The 18,771-nt window shown below is 31.2% G+C and overlaps 3 protein-coding genes across 4 annotated transcripts in view; 2 read left to right on the top strand and 1 right to left on the bottom strand.

The window, feature by feature from the left end:
* Positions 1-4,535, top strand: part of LOC106646531 (uncharacterized) — a 50,103-nt gene extending 45,568 nt beyond the window's left edge. Inside the window, exons 5-8 of the mRNA XM_089593906.1 lie at positions 1,451-1,911; positions 2,871-2,986; positions 3,058-3,121; positions 4,505-4,535. Coding sequence (XP_089450032.1) covers positions 1,451-1,911; positions 2,871-2,986; positions 3,058-3,107 — 627 coding nt within the window. The 3' untranslated portion in view covers positions 3,108-3,121; positions 4,505-4,535. The remainder of the gene's footprint in view (positions 1-1,450; positions 1,912-2,870; positions 2,987-3,057; positions 3,122-4,504) is intronic.
* Positions 4,536-12,104: 7,569 nt separating this feature from the next.
* On the top strand, positions 12,105-14,889 carry LOC106641999 (uncharacterized). 2 transcript variants are annotated; one of them, XM_089593863.1, is made up of 4 exons: positions 12,105-12,203; positions 12,695-12,859; positions 12,966-13,041; positions 13,250-14,889. In XM_089593863.1, exons 2-4 carry the CDS (start codon positions 12,717-12,719, stop codon positions 14,660-14,662), a joined length of 1,632 nt encoding a protein of 543 aa, XP_089449989.1. In that variant the 5' UTR covers positions 12,105-12,203; positions 12,695-12,716; the 3' UTR covers positions 14,663-14,889. The 2 variants fall into 2 exon arrangements, with proteins under 2 accessions (XP_089449989.1, XP_089449988.1); XM_089593862.1 differs by having other exon boundaries at positions 12,105-12,213.
* Positions 14,890-15,481: 592 nt separating this feature from the next.
* LOC106642017 (uncharacterized) lies at positions 15,482-18,663 on the bottom strand. The gene is made up of 4 exons (XM_014356646.2): positions 18,481-18,663; positions 17,895-18,047; positions 17,499-17,670; positions 15,482-16,849 (listed from the first exon to the last, which is right to left on the bottom strand). The coding sequence occupies exons 1-4, from the start codon at positions 18,483-18,485 to the stop codon at positions 15,689-15,691; spliced, it is 1,491 nt and encodes a 496-aa protein (XP_014212132.2). The 5' UTR covers positions 18,486-18,663; the 3' UTR covers positions 15,482-15,688.
* Positions 18,664-18,771: the final 108 nt, after the last annotated feature.

Raw genomic sequence — 18,771 nt, 5'->3', positions numbered from 1 at the left:
ATACAGTAGGGTTTGGGTAATACTAATAGATATGATATTATAGTGCTAATTTTGCTTTGAAACATTATACATTACGTTTAGATATGGCCATAGAATAATAAAAAAAATTTTAATTTTGAATTTCATGGCAATGCACTTTGTCGTGGACAATTATGTAATTAGTTCAAACACGTTAAAAATTTATACTTGTATTTGACTCAGTTTTTTCAATTACTTAATCAAATACAAACGTATTTAGTCATGAATGTAATTCAAATACTTGAAATACAATTAGTTGATCAAGTATTTCAATTAAAAAATTGTAATACAGTTGTATTTGTAGTGAATTATTTAAAATACATATGTATTTCATTAAATAAATTAAAGTACTTTCATCAAATACAATTGTATTTCAAATACATTATTTGTAATCCATTGACCAAATATAATTGTACTTCAAGTTTTTTGTATTTTAAATATTATATTTGAAATGTTGTTTTTAAAATATTTAGATTTTTTTAAATTACGTTGAGTGTATTTAAAATATTTTCATTAAACACCATGAGTATTTGTTAAAATAATTTACAATACTGTAATTAAAATTTTAAGTAATTATTACTTTATTTTGAAAAAATTTTATTTGATTAATAAAACAGTTATTTTTTCCCGAATAAATTATCATTTTTTTCAAATAATAAATACGACTTTACCCAAGTCTGCTAATGTTGCGATCAATTAGAAAAAAATTAAAAGTTTGTGGAAAAACTTATTTATCATCATGAATAAAGAATAAAAAAATTGCGTTATGTACGTATTAAGACCATGTAAGAATACCGCAGCTTACGTAACAATCTATTATTGTCAAACATTATTGTTGAAATAAATCTATCTATTGCTATCAATCTATTATTGCTAAACATTACTATAACATTATTGTAACAGATAATTGTCCATAAAAGGCTATGTATTCTTGTTAGTTAATATCAACATATTTTCCCCTGAAGGTAACGCTATTTCAAATTGCTGCGTGAAGCAAATTCCCTGATAGGTATGATAAAAAATTTTAAGTAATCTTTGTACCACGAATAACTGCAAATATTTACAAACTGTGAGTTATATTCATAGTATCCGAATTTCGTTAACATTTGTAAAAAATCTCTAAGGTGTAAAAACAAAAAATTATACATCAAAATACAATAAAGCACTAGTATACTGTAGTTATAGGGGGCCCAGGAATTAGTATATTACGTACGAGTTTGCAAAGGCTTCGATTTACGAACCGAGAGGTTTACGGCACGAGCCGAAGGTGAAGGCCGTAACGACGTTCGTAAAAAAGCTTTTTCGAACGAGTTTCGTATACTATTTTTCCGCCTGAGATTCTAAAATCAAGCGGCAAAGGTGCTATTTTGAGGTTAGAAGGCGGAAAAATTATAATCACACCTAAAAACAATTCATACAAATGTATTTGCAGGTAAGTGTCTCGGCTTCAAATTCCGTGAAGCTTGCGGCTGCTGCACCACCAGCCCAGAGTCCTGCAGAAAGTTCAAGCAGTAGTAGCGTCAGCAACAACAAGCCTGCCACGAAGGTGAAACTTCCTCTTGGAGTGCCACCCATCCCACGACTCTTCGAGTCTGCAAACAAAGAAGAACCGAAACTCGTTGATGAATCGGGAAATAAACCACCTGACGTTGGACAGCTAGTTGGTCCTGAGCTGGCTGCTGGTCCCGCGGATCATCATCCAAAGCTACCTCCAAACGATGCTATTGATGATAAACAGCCGGCCAGGAGAAATGAATTGAAGATGCCGGGTATTCCCGGCAGGCATGCCGGTGTTGAACAGAAGAACTCCGACAGGCATCAAGCAGACGTATGGTACAAGCTTAAAGCTGGTGTCCAAGAAGTAGGTGATCCACATCATCTTGAAAAAAATGGGTCAGTCTTTTTATATTTTTATTATTTCGTAGCTTATCTTTGGAGATGTCATTTTTTGTAACAACATGATGATAACAATGATTAAGGTGGCTTGGGTGTTTTTTACTGCAGTGAAAAAAATCTCAATTCAGGCAATATTACACTAATAAAGGATGCCAATAAGTAAATGGTATGATTAACCTTTTTATTGCCGAGAAAATCGCTACCCAAAAACTTGCCACTTTAGCAAAGTTCTATAGAAACCGTCACAAAGTCGACTATAACTTCGGAAGTTAATGTTGAACCTCAGAAATTATGAGTGATATTTGTATATTTTTTCATAAAGTATTTATTGAGATCTTTAAAACGTAAGGTTATCTACTTTAATTACTAAAAAATCAGAACAAAAGGATGTAAAATTAATCCTTCTCCAGCACTTTTATAGCAACTTTTATTCAATAAAGGCCCTTATGGCACCCAACCTCATGTACGACATCAATTGCTCAAGCCACCCTAAATAATTTAATTGTTTATAAAAAGAAACCGACAAAAATTCGAGCTAAAATACAAAATCTACACATAGAATGAGTTTGACAAAATTAAAATTTATCCTTGGACCTCGTATTGTATACGGAAGGGTACCTAACATCAGGATCAACGGGGCCCGCGGGAATACACAAGCGCTTTTTTATTCAACTAATTGAGTAATAACGTAAGGTGACAGAAACGTTTAGTGTATTACTCCTTTATGTGATGCCACCTTAGTGTAAAAAAACATGTCTAACTGCATCGAGAACACACGAGTAAATGTGTATTGTCAGACTATTTTCCATACTCATGGCGTACTTGAAGTTCAAATAAACTCAATTTAAAATCTGGTATTAAGAACAAAGACAAAGGGTTGCCCTAGAAATGCTTTTAATGGCAGATTTCAATGATGTATTTTAGTTTGGCACTCGTAATATTCCGATTATTTTTAGATTTGAAAATGCTGGTGCTAACGAAGATATTGAGCATTACGACGACTACAATTATAAGGAACCACAGAATAAAAACGGTGACTTGCATCTTGAGGAAGGAGAAGATGAACGAGAAGGTGATTCTTGAATAAAATTTAACGTTTTTAAATAACCTTCAGTTTCAAAAAATATCAAATTTTTTTTACAGATGAAGACGACTACATGCACAAGAACATGAACATTGTCAAGCACGAGTGAAATTTCAAACAAAGGTAACAATTTTTGTACATAGTGTTTATCAATAACCTTGATTAATTCATTTGCATTTTTTGTAACACGCTCAAAAATAGTCACTCGCGTTATGAGCTCTCTATGATCCGCAAACTCAACATAGATGGCGCACTGTAAGTAGCTACTGACACACTGTTACTATAAGTGACGATAGTATACGATAATGTGGACTTACTTATGTGATAACATATCCATCACGCTGACGTCAGAAGATCACGGATAGTACATTATATTGTCAATGTTGCGCCATTTTTCTTTTAGCTACAGCACGCCATCTACGCTAAGTTTGCGGACCGTATAGGGACCTCATACTCGCGTTACTTCACGAATTAATATAGTTCTTTCTGCTTCGACGCTAAAGCAAACAAGATTATGTTATTGGGTTTGGAGTCGTGTTAAATTCGTCATTATGACTTCGCTCCGTACACAAACGGCAAAAATTGGAGCTTCGATACCCAAATCCCATTTAAAATACATGTAATCACCGTCACTAGCGCCAAATCCATCACTTTGGCGCTAGTGACCGTGAATGCATGTATTTTAATTATTTTAAATGAGATTTGGGTATCGAAGTTATAATTTTTGCCATTTGTACACAAAGTGAATACTGTTGTAACCTTTTGTTTCCAAATTTTTTATTATTTACAACTATGATGTTCACTCTTATTGTAGTTTTTACAGTTTTCACGTTTAGCATCCTTATGAGTTAGTTAACTTGTATTATTTGACAATTATCGTGCATTGAGTTCTCAAAAGTCCTGATATCACGCAGTTTTCTGGCACCAGATGGTGCCTATAAACTTGGACGAAGCAAATACGGGTGTCTCCCCCCAAGCATTTGTCATAGAGGCATCTTTTTAACCTAAATTAGCATTGCCAAAATACCTAAACAAGTTTCATGCAAAGTAATAATGAATACTCCTATCTATACTTAGTTTGATATTTTAAAAACAAACTCCATACATTTAGTGTGTCAAGGAGATTATCAAAAAAAATTTAACACATACTTTTTGACAAGTTAAAGAAAACTCACCAAGAAAGTTATCAGACTCAGCTCTAACATTTGTGATGAACCCTATAATCCAATTTCAATATGCTATCGCGATTTTTTATTTTTATAAAAAAAAAGTTTTTATCTTCTATTTTTTTATAATCTAGGCTGACAGCAATAATTTTTTTTTTTGTGTTTTTTTTTTTCATGCAAACGCTCAATTCTATCTTCAGAGCTTTCATTGAGATTTTTACACGGTCGTATTTAGATAATTTTTATGTACAAAAACATTTATACGGCAAACAGTCTTTAAATTTCCTGACATCTTCCTGCATCTTACGAAATTGCAATGCTGTTTAAAATTTTTTTCCAGAATCCAGAAACAGGAAGACCGTGCTTCATCGAGCGTACATTCGCTTAGAAAATATTTATCTTGCAGACTTTATCTGCTAAAGTAAAAATTGTTTAAATAAAAGGATAAGGGCCTTTTAAAATGAACAAAAGTAATCTTGTTATGGGGCTGCTGTTTTCGTTGGAGTGTCTGTTTTTATCACATAGAATTTCAACAAAATTAAATATTAAGAAACTGTTTGTATAAATGTTGCACGGTGCAGACATTTGTCGAACTAAAAATAAGATCGAAAAGAAGACTGTATATTTTTTTAGAAAGAAAAATATTTATAACACCAGCTAACGCTGGGACTACTTAAACTCTAAATATACTTAAAGAATATTTTAAAAAATTAAAGCCAGTAGGGTTTTATCAAGTATGAATTATAAATGATTTTCGCATAATCAAAATCATGATTTGACATTCAGATAAGATTTTATTATTTATATTATCTGTTACAACATGAATAAAGTATTGATAAATTACTTTATATCACGTAAGCATTTGAAGAATTGATAATAAAATGTAGTATTAATTTTTATATTTATATGATACGCACTGCTCAGTCAGAAACTTAAATTAAATACTTATAAAACATTTTTGTTTGAAAATTTTTGATACTTGTGTGTTCTGTAATGTTGTGAAAATATTGTACAGTACTTATCGAAAACATAAATTTTGCATATAAATGCAATATACATACATATATAGAATGTACATTAAAAACTATGAAATAATCGACTACAAAGTTATCATTGAGGTTTCGATTATTCATACTTAGTTCAGATGGGCCATAAGCTATGGTATTCTTGAAAATGTAGTGTCTGTTTTTTTTAAAACGTCAAAGGTACCAGTTCATTACATACAAGCTTTATTTACTACCCCGTAAGAAAATATATTATTTTATGTATAACAAATCCTGATGTAAATGTTTAGTCCAGTCATATTATAATTTTACCTTATGTTTGTAAGTATTTTACAAGTACCTAAATCTAAAATAGATAAATATTCACAGATAAAAGTTTGACTAACCAAATATTTGTCAGTCAAATATACTTAATTATTGTTTTTGCACTCAACGAGCTTATGCTTATGTGGAAAATCATGTATGCAAGTTATAAACATTTCAAAGTTTAGGAATTCCAGTAACGTAATAACTTCATAGATAATTTTAACGTTTTCTCTTTTTTGTGTCAACAATAATGACTCTAATGGTAATGCAAACAAATGATTGATATTTTCTTATCTATTATACAAACATAAGCAACATTCATCTAGGTGAGGGTATACTTTTCTGTTGCCCCTATTTTTTTATCATATAAAAACCACCAATGCCCGTATATACGTCAACACATGAATGTCAATAAATTTTAATACTACTAAAAATCTATTAGTTTCAAAAAATTAATTGACAAGAATTAAAAAAACGCTACATTAATTTTGAATGAATTGGGATAGGCCCTCGAGTGCCTTCTCTCGAAACTTTGGAATCTTCGGAACAAGAATGAATAAATCATTTTCAAATCATCCTCAAACCCACTATGGGAACGTGGGGTATGCAGTGTCCCGTGGGTGATTCAGGCCTTTTTTTCAATCAAAGCACACTTCAAACGGAATTTTTCTATGTATTTACTTTTAGACCAACACAAAGTTATTTTGTAATAACAAGTGATTCAAATTATACATTAAAAAATACTTTTCTCATGCCTTTAAAAGCAATGGTTAGATTAAGAACACGTAGCTGATCAATTTGTGTTAAAGTTTGGTAAAAAGTTAAGGTTGTAAGGTTAAATACACTCACGCGGGAGCGCGCGCTGAAACGCCCTGAACGTTTATTGCAAAAAACAATCTTGCCATTCAACTTTTCGACATTTTCTTTTTTGGAGATTGTAGAGGAAGGCTTATGGTTTATGATCGTGTGTTGTTACATATGAAAATATTTTTATTTAGCACTTTCGTGGAGCCCTGAAAATGCATTTTTTGAAACTTTGGGAATTTTTTACTCGAAAACAGTGGGGTTTAGGTATATATATTCCGATTGGTTTTTTGTTTCAAATGTGCCAAAGAATCTGAGAATATTTTTTTCAGGTCGAAAAAACAACTTTGACCAAATTGTTTACAAAAAAATCGTTTAAACAATACCTGACCACATTCTTGGGTGGCAAGATGAACTTTTAGGTACATTACTATATTTTGAACAAAAAAGCACAAAAAAATTGGGTGCGAATAATTTTTCCTGGTTCATCACTGTTTGAGCCCGGTCTATGTTATCTCGTTTTTTTCATATACCCTACCTACTCGTGTGGTGCAGAGAAATATAGGAGACTTCAACTCGTAGTAACTGCTCAGCTCTTTAAGAATAAATTGGTTATAAAAATTCATTTTTTAAGTTGCATCACGTTATTGAGATATTTGTCTATGTACTTTTGTTTAGTATTCAATTATTATGAGTTTATTCATATCCAAACAATAAAGTTAGGGTTACCATCATACTCAACGATCTCCTATTACCTGTACCTTTTATCCAAGCTTATAATGAAACTTTAGCTTATTCTAATAAAATTTTATATCAGTTCTGACTTGTGTTGATTACATTGGTAATAAGATATCTGGTGTTTTTAGACAAAAAAAATTTCAAATTACTTTTTTATTGCAGTCAGCAAGCCATATATGGCAGAGTAGTAGCTATTGTGAGCATTTAAATGGTTTACCTGTATTTTATCTTTGTAGTGTTATTAAGGAGATAGGTCTTCAAAACAAAAGTTATTAGAATGTCATAAAACTGTTGTAATACTTTCATTATATTGTAAGACGAGTCATATTAATATGTTGGAGTTTTGAAGTAAACCAAAGCCAAAGTTGCGTGACATTGCTCTTATATGTAAAACAATAAATTCCTGTATTTATCTTTTGTATTTTTGTTTGAAATATAATACTAGAGTTATAAAAAATACAGTGAATTAAATATTGACGAGTTTAATGCAAATCAGTTTTCCGTAAAAGACTAATCTCCTAAAAAACACAAATCCGACTGAGGTTCGCTGCTTGCTGAGAATGCCTCGGGATAATTTTATTTGTGTGCAATGACGCTATGGCACTATAAGTTATTATATTAATAAAAATGCATAGTTTTACCATTAGAGTTATTTAGTTACAATTTGCCATTTTTTAGAGATTACTGTTTAAATAATCATTTTAGGATCAAATGTATCTTACTCTTGAATTTCTCGTTTAATAATTGCAAAGACTATTTCCAGAAACGTTAAGTGTAATTATTTCGTAGTACATTACATTACATTATAGTCAATTAATTTAATTCAATGTCTGGTAATATACCAGAAAAATTTTTCTTGTATTAAAATGATTTAGTCGTACAATTCACTATTTTCTTTTAGTTTGTAGATTTTATTTTAAACATAACTCATTTACAATGTATAAACATCTCTTGAACATGTATTGATAAAAATTACATCGTAAAAAATTATAAAAAATATTATATTTATATAAATCTGTATTTGTTAAAATTAATGTCAATAAAACTGTACATAATAAACTTTTTTATAGTAGAATATTGTACATACTTGTTTGAACGTGTTTGTTACTTAAGAGAAATTATTATATAACTTCTAAGTAATGAGTAATTGTATGCTGTATATTTCAAAAGTAAGTTTATAACAATTTCTTATTTTTAAAATAGACTAATACGAAAAAAAAATTTTTTATGCTTTCTTACTCCCAGCCTTTCAGTAAGTATACTGTGTAGGTCTTAAATTTAATTTTACTTAAAATTTTTACATGAATTAATGTATAACAGTACGTTTCTAGATATTTTGCGAAACGATCAAATGCCAAATGATCGAAAAATTTCATTGCGAATTAGATAGACCGAATCTAATGAGTAACCAAACTACTTTTTGTTGATGTATTCAATTAAACCAATATGTTCCTGCGAAAAAAATTTGAGATTGGCAGAAAGCCGACGAAGCAATAGTGGCACTTAGTACTGAAGTGTAAGTAATGAGTATTGTGAATATTCAGTTAATTAAATTAAGTTTATTATATGCAAAAGCATTTCTGTATAAATAAAAAATTTTTTAATACAAGGTATTTATTTAATAGTACGTACGGAAATAAAATTTGAAAAAGAATAGTTGCCATAACTTACTTTAACCTGAGATGACAGTCGTTTTGAGATACTAATAAGAAAAGTGCTTTTTTAAATACTGACGAAATGCTTAGCGAAAGTTGTGTTTTATGTTTCACTATAACTTTAATTTTTATTTTTTTTATTTTGTACAGTTTACGGAAAATTAGTCCCTTTATAAAAATGTATAGAATAATACCAAGTGTGTGTGTATGTGTGTGCGTGTGTGTGTGTGTGTGTGTGTGTGATACCCAGATTTTCTATGAAACCGAGTCAATGAAATCCATGAAAATGTCTTATCAACAAAATTAAGAGATTAGGTAAGTTTGATGTTACTGGGGCGTCGCACAGTGTTGCCAAATGAAGAAAAAAGTGCGAAAATTCGTGCTTCACGAATTTAAGCTTTAAAAAATCATCCGTGGGCACACTTTGCGTTAAGTAAGTTACTTTGGGCCATAGATTAGGAAAGCACTTTGGGCTTTATTGCAGAAAAGTAGTGTGGACCCGGAGGGTGTAAAAAACTTTTCTGCCCGTGTGGGTTCAAAGTGGTTACAAAGGCGCAAAGTGTGACCCGGGAGTGCAAAGTTTGTACCCATAGTAAAAAAAAGTAATAAATATAATGATTCTATTTCATGGAAAATATAGATAATATACATATGTATGGGTGATTCTGCTGTAAGTGGACAATTTTGTGTCCAGAGCTAATACTACTACAAGCAACTAAAATTAAAGTTATGTTGAAAATGTTAAACTTTCTTGGAAAAAACTTTTCATTATCTCCTCAATGAGATAATTAAGAAATTATAGTCAAAATGTCACTTCCGTATCTTGTCCCAATATCAATGCACCTTCTTGAAAAAAAAAGCTTTTCTACCATGTCCTCGCACATACATTGTTAAGTATTTTATACAAAATCCCGTACATCCATTAGTAACATTGCTTTAGATATTTGTTGTGGATGGTATTTAAGGTACAACTACTATGAAAAATAATTTTTTTAGCCAAAATTTTTATTTTTTAACAATTTTTTAAGGCATTTTCAACCACTTACGGCAGAATCACCCATATATACATTTTTCAATAAAGAAAGTCGTTTACAAAAAATTTCTCCCCATGCTACATCATCTATTTGCAAATCCTTTTCTGACTCCATCAGTATAAAAGTATTGTTTGGATTCTCACAATTAGAAAAAGCAACATATTTAATTATTGTCCATGTAAAAATAAAGGCTTTTTCAAGCTTAAATTGATTTTGTCAAAATTTCGTCAAGGATGTTAAATTTTCTTTGCATAAGGTTATACACGGAGGATAAATACTTTATTCCCGACTTTTTCGCTAGTCATTATTTCAGCTTCAATACAATATTTTAAAATAGTTTTGTAATTTTTAATCTCATTCTATTACATGATCTATCTATTATACTTAAATTTCTTATAACATTACTACTACTTTATTTTTTAAATTGAATTTATTAGGTGGAATACATTTACAAATATTATTTAAAACTTCTGTAAGAAAATTTATATAAACATATAGTATGATCAGATTCATCAATATTTTTATAAGTTGCTTAATCCACACTAGGTACAGTAAGTGATAGTTTCTTCTTCAATAAAATTTGAAATGTTTTTATTTCCTACTTCGGGTGTTTTTGAGGATTGGGTGGGTATAGGTATGCCTTTGGTAGGAAAAGCAGTTTCGGCACACAAGCGCCATCCATCCAGGACTACCTGACGGTCTCTCGGGCCTTCTTTGCAGAATCCTCGGGCCGCAAAATGGCCTCAGAGGCGACGGCACTTTTGTGACGAAAACTACCATTGTTTACGATATGTGTATGTTTATAATGTTTTTTTTAAATTACACTAGGTAAATTTAAATCTGACTTTTTACCAAATACTTTGAAACATACGTCGTTTATTAACCACTTTTTTAGAACGACGAATGACTACATTTCCATTTCCTATATTTAATAATAAAGTTATAAAAGTTAAGCGAGATTAGGATAAAAAGTATGCGTTAGTTTAAACATTTTAAATAATGGCGATAAATGTAGAAATTTTATTGTTCCTGATATTACTCTACTTCTGTTACTTTTTTTAATGACATGAAGGATTGGTCAAAAATGACTGGGATCGGCCCTTGAGAACCTTCTCTCAAAACTTTAGAATCACGCCACAATGTGTAAAGATAGAAAAGGTGATGGCGCTGACAGTCACGAGCCTTTTCTCGCCGTTTTTGAAACTCACCCCTTTATGGAGATTAACCTATGGCAGTGACGCTATTGTTATGGGGCCAATCCCATGGTATTATAAAAACATTGAGATAATGGGATTTCCATTATCTCAATTTTTTTGTAATATCTGTGTACCTTCTCCTGGTCCATTATGACTATTATAGAGGCCCAAAGGTGGTCAAAAATCTAAACCAGCTGCCTTATAAGAATGGAGAAACTTGATAATTCGTGGAGATCCGAAATATTTTTGTTATATTTCATTCTGGTAAAGAGTTATGTGATAATTGAAGTAGTGACAATTGGTCAATTTCATAAACCATCCGCAACCTAAACAAACATATAGAAAATACTAAACTGCTGGTGGCAAATTTTTATTTCGTATCCGTTGGTCTAGGCTGCTGCTGGTTTACAAAATCGATTACATGGCACTAATTCAATTACCACATAACTCTATCAGAATGGAATATGACAAAAATATATCGGATCTTCAAGATTCATGAGGTTACATAATTCTTGAAAAGCGGCTGGTTTAAATTTTTGACCACCCTCGGGTTTCAGCTCTTAGTGTTAAGGTCAAAAATCTAAACCAGCCGCCAGGCCGCCACTTTAACCAATTGTTGGTTACTTCAAGATTCGTGGAGATCTAAAAAATTTTTTTTTCATATTTCATTCTGATTAAGAGTTATGTAGTAATTAAAGTAGTGCGATGCAATCGGTTTTATAAACCAGCCGCAACTTTAACTAGTGGTTGTAAATAAAATTTCGTTTCAAATGTCATTCGGAACAAGATCGAAATTTATTTTCTACTCAAAAATCGACCATGAACCCATATTTTTTCAAAGGTTGAGTTTCAAGTAGAAGATAAATTATAATCTTGTCAAAAATGACATATTTGATAATAAATACATATATAATCTTCATCTGTTGGTTAAAGTTGCGGCTGGTTTGTAAGATTAACTATATGACACCACCTTAATTACTACACAACTCTTCACCAAAATATGAAATATGACAAAAATATTTAGGATCTTTAGGACGAATTATCAAGTTTCGCTATTCTGGTGAAAGTGGCGGCTGGTTTAGATTTTTACCACCCTAGGGCTTCAGCTCTTGGCTCATTCTCATTAGTCTAAAACGAACGGACTTTTTCAAACGCGAGGCGCGAGCAGTGGTTGGGGTGGCAGAACAGAAGTGGTAGTATACTAGATATTACGCGCGTAATTGACATTTGCTATTTATTCTTTATAAAAATAAAATACACACAGAACAAGTTAACTTTGAGTACAAAACAGAAATACTGAAGGTAACTGAAGGTACTGGCTTTCCTCATTTGTCATTGATAATTTTATTTATGTACTTACTAATAATATTTAAACCCTAAAGGAAGGAAGCTATGCTGATTCTCTCAAATAATAGTTGTAACCTGCACATTTTATTTTTAATTTTTTTTAGTTGTCTTCGGATCAACCGTAGCTCTATTAAGACATCTAATATTAATTTTACTACATGCCTGTGATGTAAATTTTTTTATAAATAAATTATTGACTACGTGAATTAACAGTAATTCTAGGTTATGATTTCCCTTACTGTTTGTATACTTAGTACATACCGGCTTCAATAGAAATTTTTTTTATATTTTACAATTCTAGTAAGACTTCATTTTATAATTTCTAATATACAATTAATTTTCTCATGTAAAATTACATTTACTCAAAATATAGAGAAACCATTTTCGCCAATCGCTAATAAACTTTGTAAGAGAGAAAATTTTATTATTGACGTATTCTTTTACAGTTTGAATGGAAATCAATACAAAATGACAACAGCAAGAAAGGTGAATGATTGGACTGGTTTTGCTAAATTACGAAATGAAGCTAGCAGTACAATTGAAGCTGCCATGTGCTATCATTGCAAGAAAATTTTTCAGATGTATAGTCAAGAGTTATTCATCAGCCACAGGTAAGTAATTGTTTTATAATTTAAGTCACACCTTTGGAAGAATATTTCTTTATTTTCGATTCAAGTTAATTGTTTTTCATCAAAACTATTAATGCTTATTGATTAGGAATCAATGCAACCAACAGATTAATGATAGTAGCACATCCCAAGGCGTTTCAAATTCTTCCAACGACAAGAGTCTGGTAAGATCATACTTTATGACTTGAGCTGTGTGTTACAAGTAAATTTTTCACCGTTCTTCTTATAGTAACTTGAAAGTTACTTATTTAATAATAGAGCATACCTCAAAATTCTTCAATAATGTCAGTTCTTGAGGATAAGACAACTCATGTGATTAATCTTATATGAGGTAGCTGTATAAGTTGATCAAGTATTTTTTTTTTTTTTCAGGAATATTCCGATTTTCCTGACAATTCTGATGTACAAAAAGTGACAGCAGCGCTGCATGTACTACTGGCAAAATTTTTCGTTACGGCCAATATACCATTCAAACAAGTCGAAAACAAACACTTTTTAAATTTCATTAAAGGATTGATTAAATCTAAGATCAACTATGAGCCTCCATGCAGGGAAACTCTTGTTACAACGATATTTAAAAAGTTGCATGAAAAGGTGGAAAAGGAAAAAAAAATTCAGCTCCAAAATACCGAGAGCGTATTACTTGTGGATGGATGGCGCAATAAGAGTACAAACCAAAAGTACTTGTTTTTCACTCTGCGCAATGTGAACGTTCAGCAAACGTTTTTAAATTATTTCGAGTACCTTATGGACGATGAGGATGACGAAAATGTTTCCACACAAATTAATCGGGCCATAGTGGAAGCAAAGGAAAAGTACAGCGCTCATGTTTACGCTATAGTTACGGAAAATGACTCCGAACTAGTTAGAAGTGCCAGAACGATACACTCGTTGAACCATAAACTGTTGATACAATCGACTTGTGCAAGCGACAGTGGTTATTTGCTTATCAAATCATTCGAGGATGATTATCTGGTTGCGATGATCCGAGAAATATTCGATGCCTTCAAGCCAGATTCTAAAATAGAGGCTCTCTTATTAAAAGAAGGTGGAACGCGCCTTAAAGCCCTACCAGAAACACATTGGCGTTTTCTTCGCGATAGTTGTTTCCATCTATTAGAAAACTTGGAAGTTTTGAAAAACATCTGTGATATAGGTGAAATTGATTTACGCCCCGATGTGATCGAATGCATAAATAGCCTGGACTTTGAAAACACTTTGATCGAACTTTTAAACAACTTGGATCCATTATGTGAACTTATCAGTAAATGTCGAGACCCAAAATGTAATGTTGCTGATGCAGCTGAATACTGGCTATCATTTAAATTACCCACCAGCCAGTACGATGACATTATTACTGCGAGAAAAGACAAAGCTATATGGCCAGTCGGCTATGCTGCAAATCTACTTCATCACAAATACGAAGGAAAATTGTTAGATAAAGCACAGAAATTAGTTGCAACGGACTTTTTAAAAGAAGAAATGGACGCATTGGTGTTTGAAGAATACAGAAATTACGAATTGACTAAAGAAGACTACAAGTTTTACGCAGATAATTGTAATGACCCTGTTGCATACTGGAAATTAGTTGGTATGACGTTACCAGATTTATCAAAGTTCGTTGTGAAAATTATGTTACTACCCGCCTCAACAGCACTTATTGACTCGTTATTTTCTAATTGGACCTATGTTCATGATGCATGTAAAGATCGGCTTAATGGTGAACATTCCCCAAAGCTAGTTGATGTATACTACTCTTTAATGCGTGATTTTTCTACTCAATAATTTTTAGATGAAATTTTAATGGTACATGTTGTAATAATAATAATTGTTTTTACAAATAATACATCTTTAAGTTACATTAAAAAAAAAAAAAAGTTTTATTTGTAATTGGCACTAATTTTATATGCTAAATTTGTTACTATTTTTTCAACTTATAACATTTTTTAAATTTTATACCTTCTAATAAATATTTCTAGCATACAAATTACAAATTCGAGTGAGATTTTCACTATCAACCCTGATCTTTAAAAAATTCAATTTTTTTGTATAAAATAATTTAAAAAACTTAAATGTTGCAAAACGAAATTAAATGATTTTTACACACCCATGCGTAAACAGATGTCTGTATTTATATTAATCTGCTATAAGCCAGAGGAAAAATAATAACTTAAAGTTGACCTATGATTTTAAAGTTGATTCCGTCTCCTGCAAGTCAGGATATACAAGATATACTCAAGTATAGATTTATCAAATGTGAATGAACTATTGTGATGCAATTTCTGATTCTTATTTCTAGTAATTCTTTCAGCAAAGGAATATTTACTCTCCAAAAGTTAAAACATTACCTTCAAACTTACGAATGAATCTCTTTCATGTACATATATTACAAATACGGAGACCCAGTATAATCATTTTCACTCGTCACTCTTCGAGATTTGTATTTCTCAAATATAAATAGAATAGAGAAATGTGCAAATCAGTCGGATTTTTTCCAAATTTAAAAAATCATCTACGTATTCAAAGACGAGCACATCATTCAAGGATAGGTTTGCAAGAAATAGTTCAATAAAACCAAATTCGGTTTTTTTTTCTTTATTATTGTCACTTTCTGAAACAATACTAAAACACAAATTTTTTTTTTATTACTTAATACTGACTGAGTCACAACTTTATTGCAGATGAAGTTTTAGATTGATTTACTGTTAATAATAGTGACATTAATTCATTTGATTTCATATTTTTTGCATACTCTTTTTCTTTCATAAAATTAGATAAAAAAATAAAATAAAGTTTCTAATCTGTGATAAATTATTTTTTGCTTTCATATATTACTGAAAAAATAAGGGAGTTTAATTCAAAAGAATGACTGTCATATTTGGCAACTCTGTCAAAGAAAGTTTTCGTATTTATTCGTTGTGATGTTCCTGGTATTTTCAACAAGTCTAGAGCGTAGTCGCTTATACTAGCATTTTCAACTTTGGCTAGATTCCAAAAAAGAACATGATTTGTTGCATCACAAATGCTGTACAGCTTATTAAAACAGCCATCCTTATCCCTATAATATCCCAAGGCGTCAAAGATATCTGTAGGAGCCGTTTTTTGAACGAATTCGTTAACTTTATCGTACAACGAAATATAGTTTGTAAATAATGTTCCTCTATACAGGGGATGAAAATAGTTTGAAGCTAAATGTATCTCTTGAATTTGTTTGTGCAATTCACTTCCAATCATGGCATCATGAGTCAAACTGTGTATAATAGGTTGATTGTCCATTAGAAGGAACAAACGTTGTGTTGCTTCGCTGAGATTCAAATTTTTTGAAATAATGCTCTTTTCCAAGTTATTCAAAGCATCGTAAAACCCGGTTAAGAGAGGAAAATCTTTTATAGGAATACGCAAAGGACAATTCTTTAACCTTGTAATAACAGTGTCTACTCCTACCAGACAAGTGTAATTCATTCTGATGTCTTTGCTTTTTGCCATGAAAGAAATAGTTCCCTCTGATTGTAACTCAAACTCACCATCGTGTATAATAAATTTAATACTCGTGTTGTACAAGTTGAAAGCTTTTTTGATGCATGATTTGCAAAAACTATCAATAGCAGTAGTAAGATTCGCATCGTGGTCTTTTTCTATAATTTTTAAATCAATAAAAGTCGGTTCTTCGTGTACAACATCATTAAATAAAAAAACTAAGCACGAAACTTGCGTGTCGCTCTGGCAAATTTTAAGACTCAAAATTTTGGAATGTTTTTTCAGTTTATTCTTCTTGCATGTGTCATCCATAGCTTGTTGTAAGGTATTACTTTTAAATTCTGCTACAGTGGGGACTTCATGATTGAAGGCTTTGAATAAGTCCACAGTTGTCCAATGAGTGATGTTGTCAAGGTCGATATTGCAAGACAAGAAAAATTTCAAAACACAAATATTTTTCATATCATTAGTTATTTCGACAGGTTGCTGAGATACCTGAGGGGAAAAAAGGAAAATGATCGTTAGAAAAACTTAATAAAAACTACATAAAATATGTAATTAATTAATTTGGAAATACTTCATTTAAAACAAAGTAAAGTTACTGTTTTTTCATTAAAAATTAGTGGGCAAGTTGTTCCAGTTGCTAATTTGGATTTAAAATGACTGGAGGGTGATTTTAATTTTAAAGAAAGGTAATCTCAAAATTAAAAATTAAATATTATACCAAGTCTTTCTAAAAAATGAGCTACTTATGTATGAAGTCATCAACAGTCAATTTTGTAAACACATTCTTTTTGTATTACTAACTCAAAAAATGTACTTATTGCGATACCAATAATACGTTAGCATATTCATGTACACATTTTCAAACATAATTATTTTACAACTACATATAACTGGTTTTGGAAAATCCAAATTGATGAGTAAATCAGTATTTTTTTCTGCTTTTCTCTTTTGAGCCACACTTTTCGCCCACAAGCAGAAAGTAATTCATGGGCGCAAAGTGTGCCCACGGGCGTAAAATTGCACTTTTTGCCCTCGGTGAGAAAAACATCATACGCGACTCGGTCACAAGCCCTTTCGGTGCTCATGTTTGTACTTAGTGCCCTAGTGAAGTAATGTACTACATAAAATTGATAATAACCAGGCTTTTCTCATTGGTGTCACCACAGGTTGTTCTAGTGTTTTCACTAGATTTATCTACATCCATGGAGAAGTCATCACAATTACTTTTTTCATCTGAAGAGCTATAGCTAGCTTGTGAAGAATTTGAAGCGTTGGCATTATTTTCGTTCTGAAGGCCTTTGCATAATTTTCTATACAAAAAAATTACATTTTGCTGATAACTTAACGAAAGTAACTAGATTCATGATAAAAGAGAGAAGTAGGTAGTGCGTAAATTTAGTTATTTTTTTAATGATGAATAGCATTTTTTTTTTTTTTAATTTCTAGTAATTAATTAAGAATCTACAAATATTTATTTAAAATGTGGAAATGAAATGGTTAATTAGACAATTCTTATAAGAATATAAATACATACGCGTGTTTTTTTAATGTTGCCTCGTCCCTTCTTACTAATTCTTTTTTGCATTTTTTGCATTTTGCATGGGTTATAACGCCTTTGTCGTTTCTGATGTCGTCATAACCATCCCACCCTGCATGCCTCTTTCTGCCCGTTCTGACACTTTGGAAACTTAATTTTAAACAATACATGTGTCATTAGTATTACTATCTTTGAATATACATATAAACTAGAATGCATGCAACAATTTCATTCAGTTGAAATGTAGCGCTTTTACATAATGCTTCGTCTTTTATTAAATATGTATATAACTGAAATAGAAATAAGTATAACACGTTCAAATTCATACAGCATTCGATTTTGTAACATATAAAAGTTATACGTAGTTTATATTGTTTGTTTTTACATTAAAGTTTTATCAAACACAAGAAGTGAACAAACTTCGATACTGTACTCAAGAAAAATGTGATATGAATTTTTTTTATGTATCATAACGATAAGTTATCGAAATTCCTATCACAACAGTAAAAATTTAACTTAATTCTGTTATCGAAAATGCCAATTTTTTAAGTTATAACCTCTAAATGTGAGTTGTAATACTCACTTCATGTTGGGGCTGTCTATATATTTAACATAGTAGTTAAAACTTTTATGATAACCCAAAAACCGTTTATCGCAAAACTTTGCAAAACACTTTTTAGTAATTACTATTCAACATCAGAGAAGTGTATGTTATGTATGTGCTCCAAATTAAACATTTTATTCAGCACTCTGCCGTGTATTACACTACTACACCAGACTACACCATTGCCAAGCAGAGCCAGCAGGGTTCAATTCGATTGCAATCCTTTGCATGTTCAATCGGGGCATTCGATACATGCGATATCTCATCGAT

This window comes from Copidosoma floridanum, unplaced genomic scaffold (assembly GCF_036245765.1).
Source record: "Copidosoma floridanum isolate Cflo_tuat_1 unplaced genomic scaffold, Cflo_Japanese_pri ptg000020l, whole genome shotgun sequence".
NCBI lineage: Eukaryota > Metazoa > Arthropoda > Insecta > Hymenoptera > Encyrtidae > Copidosoma > Copidosoma floridanum.
The sequence above is the reverse complement of the archived record's forward strand: the minus strand, read 5'-3'. Positions and strand labels throughout refer to the sequence as shown.